Below are 14,390 nucleotides of genomic sequence, written 5' to 3'. Positions count from 1 at the left end.
TGATATAATTTGATGGTCAAGGTCTCCTGAATAACATGTTAGAAACATTTTTTTATTGATCAGTCGAACAGGGGTGTCCAATTTTTATTGAGGGCCGCATTGGGCTGAAAGCCAACTGCAGGGGCTAAATCTTCATATTTAAGAAGCATCTAAACTTAATCACTACACTGACTATTTTTTATTTTATTTTATTTTTTTTTGCATCTGTGCTGTCTCTGATCACATCAACACAGCTGTTTTTACGTGTAATTGGCGAACACAATGCTTGAACCTCTACATAATTTCATTAGAGGGAAGTTTGCCAAACGTGAGAATACAGTAAAACCATATTTTTGAAGGTAATCTGCAACATGCTGTCATATGTGCGCTCACACATGCACGAATACACAGATTACCACACTTTTTTCACCAGACTGCAGAGCATTGTTTGTACCAAAAAACCCCACTTCAGTCTGTTCCAGCTTGCTTTAATCAATGCAAACCAAACGACACAACTTGAACTTTAACACCCCCATCCCTCCACATTAGACCCGGACAACAATGCAATATAAAGTATAAACAAAGCATTGAATATTAAGAGTGAAAGTTTGACTCCTTGGTTTCTTTCTTTGACGACTTCCAAAAGTTTTGTAATCCAGAAATATCAATCAGCTGAAGTGTGCCAAACATGTGGAGTGTTTGTCTATCACTTATCTTTTACCTTTTCTGGACTGGCTTGACTTGTAGGACATTTATATTGGAAGTAGTTCAGGATCTTTGTTTTAGCAAGTCAATCACTTAATATGGAAGATCTACTACAAATATAACTTGATTTGTCAAGTTTGGATTTTCTAGTCTTGTCCAGAGCACGTTTACAAAAAGGAGCAGGGTTGGCAACAGATGACCAACATTAGTCTTTACAAGCCAGTTGAACTGATCTATTACATTAAATGAAGACCACAAAATGTTAATGAAAACAGTTGGTTGTTAAGTGTTGGTATGAAGGTTGTTAGAAAATCAGTGTTACATAGTAGCCTTTGAATGTATTTTCAATTCCAAAACATACCAGTAGTTCTACCGCCGTTACCTTGGCTGAGTATTCTGCTGAAACGCAAGCAGCTTCCAGTACTGCAAAAATCCTGCTTTATAGCACAGGCCTCTAATCTCATTAGGGTGGAAGTAGAAGGTAGTCACACCAGCATTTAAGACTGAACAATATTAGAAGCCTTTTTATTGAGTAGAGGAGACCCTGCTGGCAAGATTGAAGTTGATTCACAACCAAAGAGACTCAAACAAAATGTTTATTTGTTTTGTCTTTCAATTCCAAATCTATTTTGTTAAATGATTCAAAATTGTAAACTTGATTGCATAAAAAAGCATATTTCTCTCCATTTACATGTTTGACTAAAGCCTTCTTTTTGTTTTTTAAGGAACTAACTGGTGTGCAGAGAGAGGTGAAAACGGAGGATGTAGCTTCATGTGTCTGCCTGCACCACAGATCAACAAACACTCCCCCAAGTATACATGTCTTTGTCCAGAAGGACAGGAACTCGCTGCCGACGGCCGACGTTGCAAACCTGGTAAGTTAAAAACATCCTAAAGAGACTCATTGTTTGTATAATTATGGTTTAATGTAATACCATTGCTTGCAAAGTGGTTATATTCTGTAAAGGTAAGCTCCATAGTTCTTGCCATTGTTGCTTGAGTATTCAGACCATTTTTTTCCAATGATTTGTATTCTGACAGTGGAATAGAAACTGAAGTTGTCTTGATTTTGGCCTTCTTGAATGGGATTTTAGTGTTCTGTTAATTGAGAAGTATTGAGTGTGAACAATACCATCAATGTTTAAGGATTTTTCTGCTCAATTTAAGTTGGTTAAGTTCTGTCTGTCATACAATTACAAGAGTTGTAGTGTGATTTACTTTCAAGCCTCTGGTTATAGAGTTTTGTAACATGAATTTTATTGATTTGACACAAAGCCAATAAAATATGCAATTTTATGAGAGCTGAAAACCGTATTAAGATTTTATTTCACCATTATTTTGACTAAAGTCAAGACCATTATTTATGTCACGCCATTCTTAACCACATTTTGTCGGTGGCCAGGGTGGTCGATGGAGAAAACTGGGTAGGGGAGTTAATTCTAAATGGGGATAGTAACGGCACAATATTGATGTTCTGTTCCCAGCATAACTATCACAGCTGGTCACTTTACCAGCATAAGCAGTGACCATTTTCTCAATGAATTCCCAAGAAATGCAAAACAGATGTTTTAAGTGTACTCCACCGAGATGGAAGGAAACCTAGCAAATTGTGAGCATATTGTCTTCTGTACTGGAACACTGCAACTCTCAGTACTACTCACTCATGTGAGGAAACACACAATTTGGTGCTTTTAATTGGTTGACATGAACAAGCAAAACTAAGAGGTAAGGCCAAAGTCAAGAGGAGGTTCCGTGGAAAATGGAGGCTTTTCACCATCTCGCCAAGTTGGGTTCCAGCCAAATGCTTTCATGCTCTTTGCTAAACATCCACCAAACAAATGTATCCTACTTTGCTAAACATCCATCCACCAAACAAATGTATCCTACTTTGCTAAACATCCATCCACCAAACAAATGTATCCTACTTTGCTAAACATCCACCAAACTAATGTATCCTACTTTGCTAAACATCCATCCACCAAACTAATGTATCCTACTTTGCTAAACATCCACCAAACTAATGTATCCTACTTTGCTAAACATCCACCAAACTAATGTATCCCACTTTGCTAAACATCCACCAAACTAATGTATCCTACTTTGCTAAACATCCATCCACCAAACAAATGTATCCTACTTTGCTAAACATCCATCCACCAAACTAATGTATCCTACTTAGCTAAACATCCATCCACCAAACTAATGTATCCTACTTTACTAAACATCCATCCACCAAACTAATGTATCCTACTTTGCTAAACATCCATCCACCAAACTAATGTATCCCACTTTGCTAAACATCCACCAAACTAATGTATCCCACTTTGCTAAACATCCACCAAACTAATGTATCCCACTTTGCTAAACATCCATCCACCAAACTAATGTATCCTACTTTGCTAAACATCCACCAAACTAATGTATCCCACTTTGCTAAACATCCACCAAACTAATGTATCCCACTTTGCTAAACATCCACCAAACTAATGTATCCTACTTTGCTAAACATCCATCCACCAAACAAATGTATCCTACTTTGCTAAACATCCATCCACCAAACTAATGTATCCTACTTTGCTAAACATCCATCCACCAAACTAATGTATCCTACTTTGCTAAACATCCATCCACCAAACTAATGTATCCTACTTTGCTAAACATCCATCCACCAAACTAATGTATCCCACTTTGCTAAACATCCACCAAACTAATGTATCCCACTTTGCTAAACATCCACCAAACTAATGTATCCCACTTTGCTAAACATCCATCCACCAAACTAATGTATCCTACTTTGCTAAACATCCACCAAACTAATGTATCCCACTTTGCTAAACATCCACCAAACTAATGTATCCCACTTTGCTAAACATCCATCCACCAAACTAATGTATCCTACTTTGCTAAACATCCATCCACCAAACTAATGTATCCTACTTTGCTAAACATCCATCCACCAAACTAATGTATCCTACTTTGCTAAACATCCATCCACCAAACTAATGTATCCTACTTTGCTAAACATCCATCCACCAAACTAATGTATCCCACTTTGCTAAACATCCACCAAACTAATGTATCCTACTTTGCTAAACATCCATCCACCAAACTAATGTATCCTACTTTGCTAAACATCCATCCACCAAACTAATGTATCCTACTTTGCTAAACATCCATCCACCAAACAAATGTATCCTACTTTGCTAAACATCCATCCACCAAACAAATGTATCCTACTTTGCTAAACATCCATCCACCAAACAAATGTATCCTACTTTGCTAAACATCCATCCACCAAACAAATGTATCCCACTTTGCTAAACATCCATCCACCAAACTAATGTATCCTACTTTGCTAAACATCCATCCACCAAACTAATGTATCCTACTTTGCTAAACATCCATCCACCAAACTAATGTATCCTACTTTGCTAAACATCCATCCACCAAACTAATGTATCCTACTTTGCTAAACATCCATCCACCAAACTAATGTATCCTACTTTGCTAAACATCCATCCACCAAACAAATGTATCCTACTTTGCTAAACATCCACCAAACTAATGTATCCTACTTTGCTAAACATCCACCAAACTAATGTATCCTACTTTGCTAAACATCCACCAAACTAATGTATCCCACTTTGCTAAACATCCACCAAACTAATGTATCCTACTTTGCTAAACATCCATCCACCAAACAAATGTATCCTACTTTGCTAAACATCCATCCACCAAACTAATGTATCCTACTTTGCTAAACATCCATCCACCAAACTAATGTATCCTACTTTACTAAACATCCATCCACCAAACTAATGTATCCTACTTTGCTAAACATCCATCCACCAAACTAATGTATCCCACTTTGCTAAACATCCACCAAACTAATGTATCCCACTTTGCTAAACATCCACCAAACTAATGTATCCCACTTTGCTAAACATCCATCCACCAAACTAATGTATCCTACTTTGCTAAACATCCACCAAACTAATGTATCCCACTTTGCTAAACATCCACCAAACTAATGTATCCCACTTTGCTAAACATCCACCAAACTAATGTATCCCACTTTGCTAAACATCCATCCACCAAACTAATGTATCCCACTTTGCTAAACATCCATCCACCAAACTAATGTATCCTACTTTGCTAAACATCCATCCACCAAACTAATGTATCCTACTTTGCTAAACATCCATCCACCAAACTAATGTATCCTACTTTGCTAAACATCCATCCACCAAACTAATGTATCCCACTTTGCTAAACATCCATCCACCAAACTAATGTATCCCACTTTGCTAAACATCCATCCACCAAACTAATGTATCCCACTTTGCTAAACATCCACCAAACTAATGTATCCCACTTTGCTAAACATCCATCCACCAAACTAATGTATCCTACTTTGCTAAACATCCACCAAACTAATGTATCCCACTTTGCTAAACATCCACCAAACTAATGTATCCCACTTTGCTAAACATCCATCCACCAAACTAATGTATCCTACTTTGCTAAACATCCATCCACCAAACTAATGTATCCTACTTTGCTAAACATCCATCCACCAAACTAATGTATCCTACTTTGCTAAACATCCATCCACCAAACTAATGTATCCCACTTTGCTAAACATCCACCAAACTAATGTATCCTACTTTGCTAAACATCCATCCACCAAACTAATGTATCCTACTTTGCTAAACATCCATCCACCAAACTAATGTATCCTACTTTGCTAAACATCCATCCACCAAACAAATGTATCCTACTTTGCTAAACATCCATCCACCAAACAAATGTATCCTACTTTGCTAAACATCCATCCACCAAACAAATGTATCCCACTTTGCTAAACATCCATCCACCAAACTAATGTATCCTACTTTGCTAAACATCCATCCACCAAACTAATGTATCCTACTTTGCTAAACATCCATCCACCAAACTAATGTATCCTACTTTGCTAAACATCCATCCACCAAACTAATGTATCCTACTTTGCTAAACATCCATCCACCAAACTAATGTATCCTACTTTGCTAAACATCCATCCACCAAACAAATGTATCCTACTTTGCTAAACATCCATCCACCAAACAAATGTATCCCACTTTGCTAAACATCCATCCACCAAACAAATGTATCCTACTTTGCTAAACATCCATCCACCAAACTAATATATCCTACTTTGCTAAACATCCATCCACCAAACTAATGTATCCTACTTTGCTAAACATCCACCAAACTAATGTATCCCACTTTGCTAAACATCCACCAAACTAATGTATCCTACTTTGCTAAACATCCACCAAACTAATGTATCCTACTTTGCTAAACATCCATCCACCAAACTAATGTATCCCACTTTGCTAAACATCCACCAAACTAATGTATCCCACTTTGCTAAACATCCATCCACCAAACTAATGTATCCTACTTTGCTAAACATCCATCCACCAAACTAATGTATCCTACTTTGCTAAACATCCATCCACCAAACTAATGTATCCCACTTTGCTAAACATCCATCCACCAAACTAATGTATCCCACTTTGCTAAACATCCATCCACCAAACTAATGTATCCCACTTTGCTAAACATCCATCCACCAAACTAATGTATCCCACTTTGCTAAACATCCATCCACCAAACTAATGTATCCCACTTTGCTAAACATCCATCCACCAAACTAATGTATCCCACTTTGCTAAACATCCATCCACCAAACTAATGTATCCCACTTTGCTAAACATCCATCCACCAAACTAATGTATCCCACTTTGCTAAACATCCATCCACCAAACTAATGTATCCCACTTTGCTAAACATCCATCCACCAAACTAATGTATCCTACTTTGTTCAGCCTTTGCAGCTGCAGCAAATGGAACTGTGAAGCATTGTTGAAGGTTGGATTGGCTCTAATCTTGTTAGTCACAGAAGGAGATAAGCAATGTGATTTATTTCAAGGTTGAGCCTGAAACTTAAACAGAACTATGCAGACTCTTAAAGGGGAACAGCACTTTTTTGGAAATGTGTCTATCATGCGTAGTAATCCTCCTGGACAAGGACACGTGTTTTTTTTATGTTTTTTTATGCACACCAAGTCACAGACACAATGGTCAGGGAGTCCACTGTCCACGTCTACATTGTTTGGTCTCTAAAATATTAGACATGGTCAATTAGCAAATTTTTGAAATATGCAAATTTTTTTGCAGATTGAGCACAGTAGTGCAGCCTCCCCCCACCCACTTTCAGCGGTACAAAACTAAGTGGTTCTGTGTAAAAACACTGCAAGACTGCTTCTAAAATACTCATAAAATGTGGTAGATGTCTCCTGTTTGAATAAAATGGCAAAACACCACAGGTAGTAAGTAACTTAACAACATGAATGTCCGGTAGATGAGTGTCTCTGTCCATCCATCCATCCATTTTCTACCGCTTATATTAAACGTAAATTCTTCATTTAAATAAGGCGGTCTGCACCACTTTACAATTGCACACACAATCTTTGTAGATCACATGCAGCACACTGACTTAGAGTACACACACTTTCTATGGCTTACACATGCTGCTTAGCGTGTAATATTTAGATCTTAGTAAATCAGACTCCAAGTGTTTGTTAGGATAGTCTGAGTAGTTCGTATTGTTGAAAGAAAAAGTGAATGTTGTGATGAGTCTGAGCTTACAGTGGTGATGCTTGAGCAAAGTACCTAATTATTATATATTCTGATAGTTCCTATTCTATCACATGAACCTACATCATGTGTATATAACCTTGATGTTGGTGTCTGGATTTTTTTACAGCACATTATAGGTGGAACTGTGACTCCATTGTTGGCTGACTTTTGCCAGGGTCAGAATGCATTAAAGTGTCTTACGAAAGGATTGTAAATGTGCAGTTCCTCTTTAAAAGAAACCTTTTAAGATTGTTTGAACCAATTCACTTAGTTTTGTTCCGATCCCTTTTTGTTCTTTAAGTGTTTTGGCATGTATGTTTTTTCCCTGGCATTTTTTGTTTTCAAAGACTAACCCTTGACTCTTTGCAAAAGACCCTTTTTATTGAAACTCCTTTTTAAAAGATTGGAAAGCTCTAAAACTGCCTTCCCCTGGTCAATAAGTTGCCTGATCCATTTTCCTTCCACTGAGCTTTCAGCCAGTGACTTGTTTTAAAACTTACTTTTAATAGTTTCCCCTTCTGGCTGCTTAACTTTGACTGCTTTTAGAAAACAGTTTTTGTAGCCCTTTACATTTTTAAGTAATTTATGCCATCTGTTTTTTGCTCTTTTCCCTCTTAATTTATACATGATTTAACCTTTTTTTGCTGCTTTCTTTTTTTTCCTGATATCTTATTTTAACTTCAAACCAAAACCCAAGCAGGTTTTAGTTTGTTGTGATGAGTCTGTTTTAAGGGCAAGTGGGTTTTGTGTCTTAGTTTGTCTTTTTATATTAACCATTAAGGACGTCCAATATTCATAACGATACAAATAAGTTATATTGGTGTTGTTATCAGTTTTAACTTGGATTTGTGCACCTTTTTTTGAGGCAGCTTCTCAACACATCGATGCTGTTTAAAGAGGAACTGAACTTCTTGGCAAATTCTGCCTATTCTTCACAATCATCTTGAAAGACAAAACATGTTTCTAATTTGTAAATAAGTCAGCTTACAATAGAGCTGATGGGAGGTCTTCTATTCAGCCAATAAATGAGCATCCAACTTACATTTTGTGACTTGAATATTAAGCAAGTATTATATAGTTATAAGCGCTAACGCAGACAAACTATAGCGGTGCCATGATCACTAACTTGTGTTGACATCAGATGGAGCTCATGGAAGTTGATTATAGATCATAAAGGCCTCACCTTGATAGGATGAGGACATCATTTAAAAATTAGGTACACTTGGACAGCCAGTTTAGACCCAGAAATGGCAAATAGAAAGACACTTGGTTCCACCCCCCTTTTTTTCGCGAGGATTTTAAGTCGTTCATCTAAACAGGAATATAACTATTCTATCAACCAGCATCCAAATACAAAGATACAAAAATGTTTTATGTTTATCAGGTCTGCGTGAGTAATCAATGTTAACAAAGAAAGAACTTTCTGTAATATTATAAATGTAGTGTTACTACATTAATTATATGCTTGCATCATGTATCTTAATTGAGATGTTTTTTAAGGGCTTAATAGGCAAAATGGTGACTTATAGGCTCATTGTAAGCTGACTTTTGATTGCATTTATGTAAAATGTCATCAAATAAGTTTTTAATAACAAATGTGATAATGGATATTCTGTCTTGAGGATGAGGTCATTTATGTTAGTCCCTTGGAAATGTAATGTGTCCCCAATGAAATTTAATTTTTAGATGATCCTTTCTTGATTTGTATTGTTAAACTTTTTCACAACATGACTATAAATGCATATATTTCCAAATGCGGTCTGAGCGTAACAAACATTGACCACCATTCAAAGTTTCCTCACTGCCAGTGTAGTGTTTTTCATTTAGTTCCAGCAAGTCCCCTGAACATTAAAACCTCATCGACATCAATGAGCACAGCATTGAGCAATGGAAATGTGGGTTTATTTACTATGTTTGTTTTCAAATGTTGAAATGTGGGTTTATTTACTATGTTGAAATGAAATCTGTGGTGACTGGATAGTTTTGGTAGAGACTAAACAAGAATGTTGTGATCTTTGGGTGTACTCCATTAAAATCTTGGCAAATTAGGCCAAGGATGAAATTTCCTGCTTTCTCAAAGTTCATGAGATTATTGTTACAAAATCACTTTTGTATTTTCTGCAACTATTTATTGAATTGTGTTCTTTCAGAAGCCAATGTGAGTACATCAGTCCAGGTAAACTCCACAACCAGAGGCTCTGCAGCAGCTTGGGCAATAGTACCTCTGTGTAAGTCTTCATTCACTTTTTATTTTGTAAATAATCCTATGAGAATGGGGAACTTGAACTGTGTGGAAACACTTTCTATTCTTGACTCCTACTAGCCAAAGACTGGTTTGTTTTCATATTTGTTTACAGTTGCACTTCCTGTCCTCTACTGGGAGAAAAAAGATGACAAACATGTACTGACACGCCCCTTTGATATCAATCATTGAATATGATCATCTTTAGTCTAAGTGCTCAGACACCCACTATGTGGCCTGCAATTGGCTGGTGACCAGTCCAGTGTACGCTGCCTTTTGCCCAAAGTCAGCTGGGATAGGCTCCAGCTCACACTCCTAATGAGGAGAAACATTATACAACTTATATGAATGTCCTTGTTTGGTATGATACTAAGAACGATGTAGACGTCAAAGCCAAGAGTGGGTTTATCTCTAACCTCAGACTGCTTGCTTTGTCCTTCAGTGCTGTTTGCCGTGGTGGCGGCAGGTGGTTATTTCATGTGGAGAAACTGGCAGCTGAAGAACCAAAAAAGCATGAACTTTGACAACCCAGTCTACCTGAAGACCACAGAAGAAGACCTCAACATTGATATCACACGGCACAGCACGAATGTGGGGCACACTTACCCAGCGGTGAGTGCACACCTGTGCTAGATAAACCATGTTCAGCAATCTCATGCCAAGTTGTCTGAGAGCACATCCTTGGCTGAATGGAGTAAATAGTAGGATGTAACAATATAAACATATCCTGGTACGTCTTTATCACAATAATATTGTGGAATTGTCAGTGGCAGGAATGTTTAGGATGAACACAATGTTCAAATGTTAGTACTATACTAACATTTAGGATGAACACAATGTTCAAATGTTAGTACTATACGAACATTTAGGATGAACACAATGTTCAAATGTTAGTACTATACGAACGTGGATTTTGAAGTGCAAAGAATGTTACAAGCAAATATTTAAAAAAAAAAACTTCCATTTGAGTGTTTTTAAACTGAGAATGTAAACATTGTGTGTAAGACAATGTTCAGTTTAATGTCATTAAGCTTTTACTTATTGAGTAGTGGACATGTTTAATTTTAGAAAATGCTGTTTCTCAGAAAAGTTAACTAAATTGTACTTCTATTACTGGGAATACTGTGGAACCTCGATCTACAAACTTATTTGGTTATTCAACTTGGTTCACCAACTGAAACCTTCGTATAGTCTGAGTTCCCCACAAGAATCATACAAACATGAATGATTGGTTCTTGCCTCTAACTCACAATTTTACTGAACTGCATACTTTAAAGACACTGTAATTTCCATCCATCCATTTCTACTGCTTGTCCCTCTCCTGTTTGAGGAGTAGATATACTTTATGTATGATATCAAACATAACAAGGGGGTAACACCTAAACAATCTTTTTATTCAAACCCATTAGAGCAAGCTAAATTGTCAACACTGAACACAGAAGTCTTGCTGGTGCGCTTAGAAGAAGAAAAGAAAATGTTACCTTGTCTGGAAATATGGCATTGTTGAACACTCCTGGAGTTTCAGAGTTGTAAACCAGCAGTGTTGGCACAAACTAGCAACCAGTCAGCAGCTTTTGTGCAGGTAGTGCCTTCTCCTTCGCTGTAATTAATAAAGGTCCACCGTGGCATCTTTCAGTCTCATCACAATTAAAGACTTGTTAAGGAACACGTTTTTATTACTGCTGCCAATAGGTTTTGTTTTCACTGGGTTTGTTAGTCAGTTCCCGTGTCATTGTGTAGTCCAGAAGGGACGCGTAACATTAAAGAAACACTTTGGACTTGTTGTTCTTGAACAATCTATTTAAAAAAGGAATGTTTTGTACAAGTCTGCGATGAGGTGGCGACTTGTCCAGGGTGTACCCTGCCTTCCGCCCGATTGTAGCTGAGATAGGCGCCAGCGTGACCCCGAAAGGGAATAAGCGGTAGAAAATGGATGGATGGATGTTTGTACAAGTTAGTGTCACTAATACAGCGAGTCTTTGCAACATACACAAGTGTGCAGGACGGCATGGTGTCATTGGAGAGTGGCCGTGCCAGCAACCTGAGGGTTCCTGGTTCGATCCACAGCTTCTACAGACCTAGTTGCGTCCATTGTGTCCTTGAACAAGACACTTCACCCTTGCTCCTGATGGGTCGTGGTTAAAGCCTTGCATGTTAGTTGCCGCCGTCAGTGTTTGAATATTTGTGTCAATGTGGAAATAGTGTCAGAGCACTTTGAGGGTAGAAAAGTGTGAAACAAGTATAACCCATTTAGATTTCAATCAGCTGGGCTGGAAAATCCAGAGAATGGCCAAACATATTCTGTGCAGACTTGGTGAGATTTAATTTAGTTTTTGTCTGGCACTTTTGCATTGGCTGGTCTGAAAGTACTTAAGTTTTGGTTAAGTCACATCATTGTGAAGCTTTTGAGACTGCCGTATCTGCACTATTTATTAGGGATGCAACAGTATTTTAGTGTTTGGACCGAGGATATTTAAATAACTTCATCACTGCGGAGATTGAGATCTCATCTGGACTATGGACTATGCAGTCTTCCGTAATCTACCATAATTGTATTGTTGGCCATCCTGAGCTCTCACAAACACAAACACTCCCTGTGTGCAGATGAAGCCTCGTCTGCTGCAATGTGAACTTCTGTCACCCTCAGTTGCTGACACAAGACAACACAAAGTTGTCCTTTTGTGAGCATCAACAAATGTTTACACAAATATAACTGTTGTGAGCATCAACAAATGTTTACACAAATATAACTGTTGTGAGCATCAACAAATGTTTACACAAATATAACTGAGCATTAACAAATGTTTACACAAATATAACTGTGAGCATCAACAAATGTTTACACAAATATAACTGTTGTGAGCATCAACAAATGTTTACACAAATATAACTGAGCATTAACAAATGTTTACACAAATATAACTGTGCATTAACAAATGTTTACACAAATATAACTGAGCATCAACAAATGTTTACACAAATATAATTGTGAGCATCAACAAATGTTTACACAAATATAATTGTGAGCATCAACAAATGTTTACACAAATATAACTGAGCATCAACAAATGTTGTGAGCATCAACAAATGTTTACACAAATATAACTGAGCATCAACAAATGTTGTGAGCATCAACAAATGTTTACACAAATATAACTGAGCATCAACAAATGTTGTGAGCATCAACAAATGTTTACACAAATATAACTGAGCATCAACAAATGTTGTGAGCATCAACAAATGTTTACACAAATATAACTGATGACAATAAGGCAACTGTTCTTTAGAAGTCACAGCATGGTCACTTTCCTCACATACTCTAGAACTGAGTGACAGATTTGTCCCAAAAAACAAGCAATTCTTCTTATAAGCACACTCTTAAATTATATTGTATCATACAATAATAAACCATTGCTTATAACCTTTATTTTTCTGTTAAATTAAAGAATGTAGGTTGTCTTTTAAGGAGGTACATTTTCAAACTCAGCAGGGGTTCAAATGTCAGCATCTTGCCATCCTTTATTTTACAACTTGGCCATCCTACAATAAAACATTTCAAGAATGTATTTCCTAGATTGACAGCTCGTAAAATGGATTCAGTTCAGCTTTGAATATTTCAAACTACTGATTCATGCATTGATCAAAATCACAATCTAAACTTAAAACATTGTGAAAAATGTGTATTTGATATTTTTGTATTTGAGTAAACTGCAACTCTGTCCTCAAAGAGCTGTTTGAAAGACAATGGTCTTCTCTTCCAGACAAAGATCCACTCATCAGTTGAGAATATGCCAGGATGTCATTAAATTGCATGTTGTAGTTTATTTGGTGCATGGTTTTTAATAATTTGTCTCTCTCTGTCTCCTTTTCTTCAGATTTCAATAGTGAGCACAGAAGATGATTTATCGTGACCTTCTTGGTGTATTTTTTTTTTTTTTCCTTTTTGTTAATGGCAGCAATGGCGCCTCCTCGTTTCCATGCCGACGGTTGTCCAACAGCCTCCTGGCTCTCACGACCACCATGCGCACCTTCAAGTGCATTATGTATTATCTGTGGGGAAAGAAATGTTATTTATTATGTAAATACTTGGACTTTCTTTTTTCCTCCAATCTTGTGTTTGAGCTTCTTGTAATCTGTGACTTAATGTTTGCAGCAGATGTCAAGAGTTAGTTTCTCCAGTTTGGTCTTTTGTTCTCAGCTTTTGAAAGGTTTTTTTTGGTCAGCTGGATAGATGCTTAATCCCTCTCTCACTTAAGTCTGCTGGGCAGCTTCTACAATTTGATAACATCTTTCAACCCTGGAGGCTCAAACCATGTTTTCATTTCTGCTAGAGTTCGTCAACTTGATCATTTTTGTTTCTGCCACTTTAGTGTTTGGCAAGTTCCGAGTCACCACCTGTTCAGCATTTGTCAACCTGGGACATTTTAAGCTGTCATCTCAGAGACTTGATTGTCAATCAGGATTTTATTCAATGCACTTTCTGATGAAATGTTCTCTGTAAATAAGATTGTATACATTTGACATGAAATCTTTTGCTATAATTGGGGTTAAATTTCAAATTTATTTAACGGAAAGGAAAAAAAAATTTGGTAAACTATTTTGTATTTGTGCTGTGGATGTGGAACTTTTCTATCCTTGTACAGTGGTTTAAATACTTGAAAGCTCTGTATTTGTGTGTGTGTGTGGGGGAAAGGATTTCCAATTAAAATCCAAATGAGATAATTGTTCCACTCATGGCTTCTTGACTCGGTGTGCTTGTTTTGTTGCTGGCTCT

The 14,390-nt window shown here is 37.1% G+C and overlaps 1 protein-coding gene across 1 annotated transcript in view; it reads left to right on the top strand.

Moving 5' to 3' along the window:
• The window catches only part of vldlr (very low density lipoprotein receptor), a 43,358-nt gene extending 29,020 nt beyond the window's left edge, over window positions 1-14,338 (top strand). Inside the window, exons 16-19 of the mRNA XM_061877155.1 lie at window positions 1,410-1,559; window positions 9,525-9,602; window positions 10,059-10,228; window positions 13,492-14,338. Coding sequence (XP_061733139.1) covers window positions 1,410-1,559; window positions 9,525-9,602; window positions 10,059-10,228; window positions 13,492-13,527 — 434 coding nt within the window. The 3' untranslated portion in view covers window positions 13,528-14,338. The remainder of the gene's footprint in view (window positions 1-1,409; window positions 1,560-9,524; window positions 9,603-10,058; window positions 10,229-13,491) is intronic.
• The last annotated feature ends 52 nt before the right edge of the window (window positions 14,339-14,390 follow it).

This window comes from Nerophis ophidion, linkage group LG17, assembly GCF_033978795.1.
Source record: "Nerophis ophidion isolate RoL-2023_Sa linkage group LG17, RoL_Noph_v1.0, whole genome shotgun sequence".
Lineage (NCBI taxonomy): Eukaryota > Metazoa > Chordata > Actinopteri > Syngnathiformes > Syngnathidae > Nerophis > Nerophis ophidion.
The sequence above is the reverse complement of the archived record's forward strand: the minus strand, read 5'-3'. Positions and strand labels throughout refer to the sequence as shown.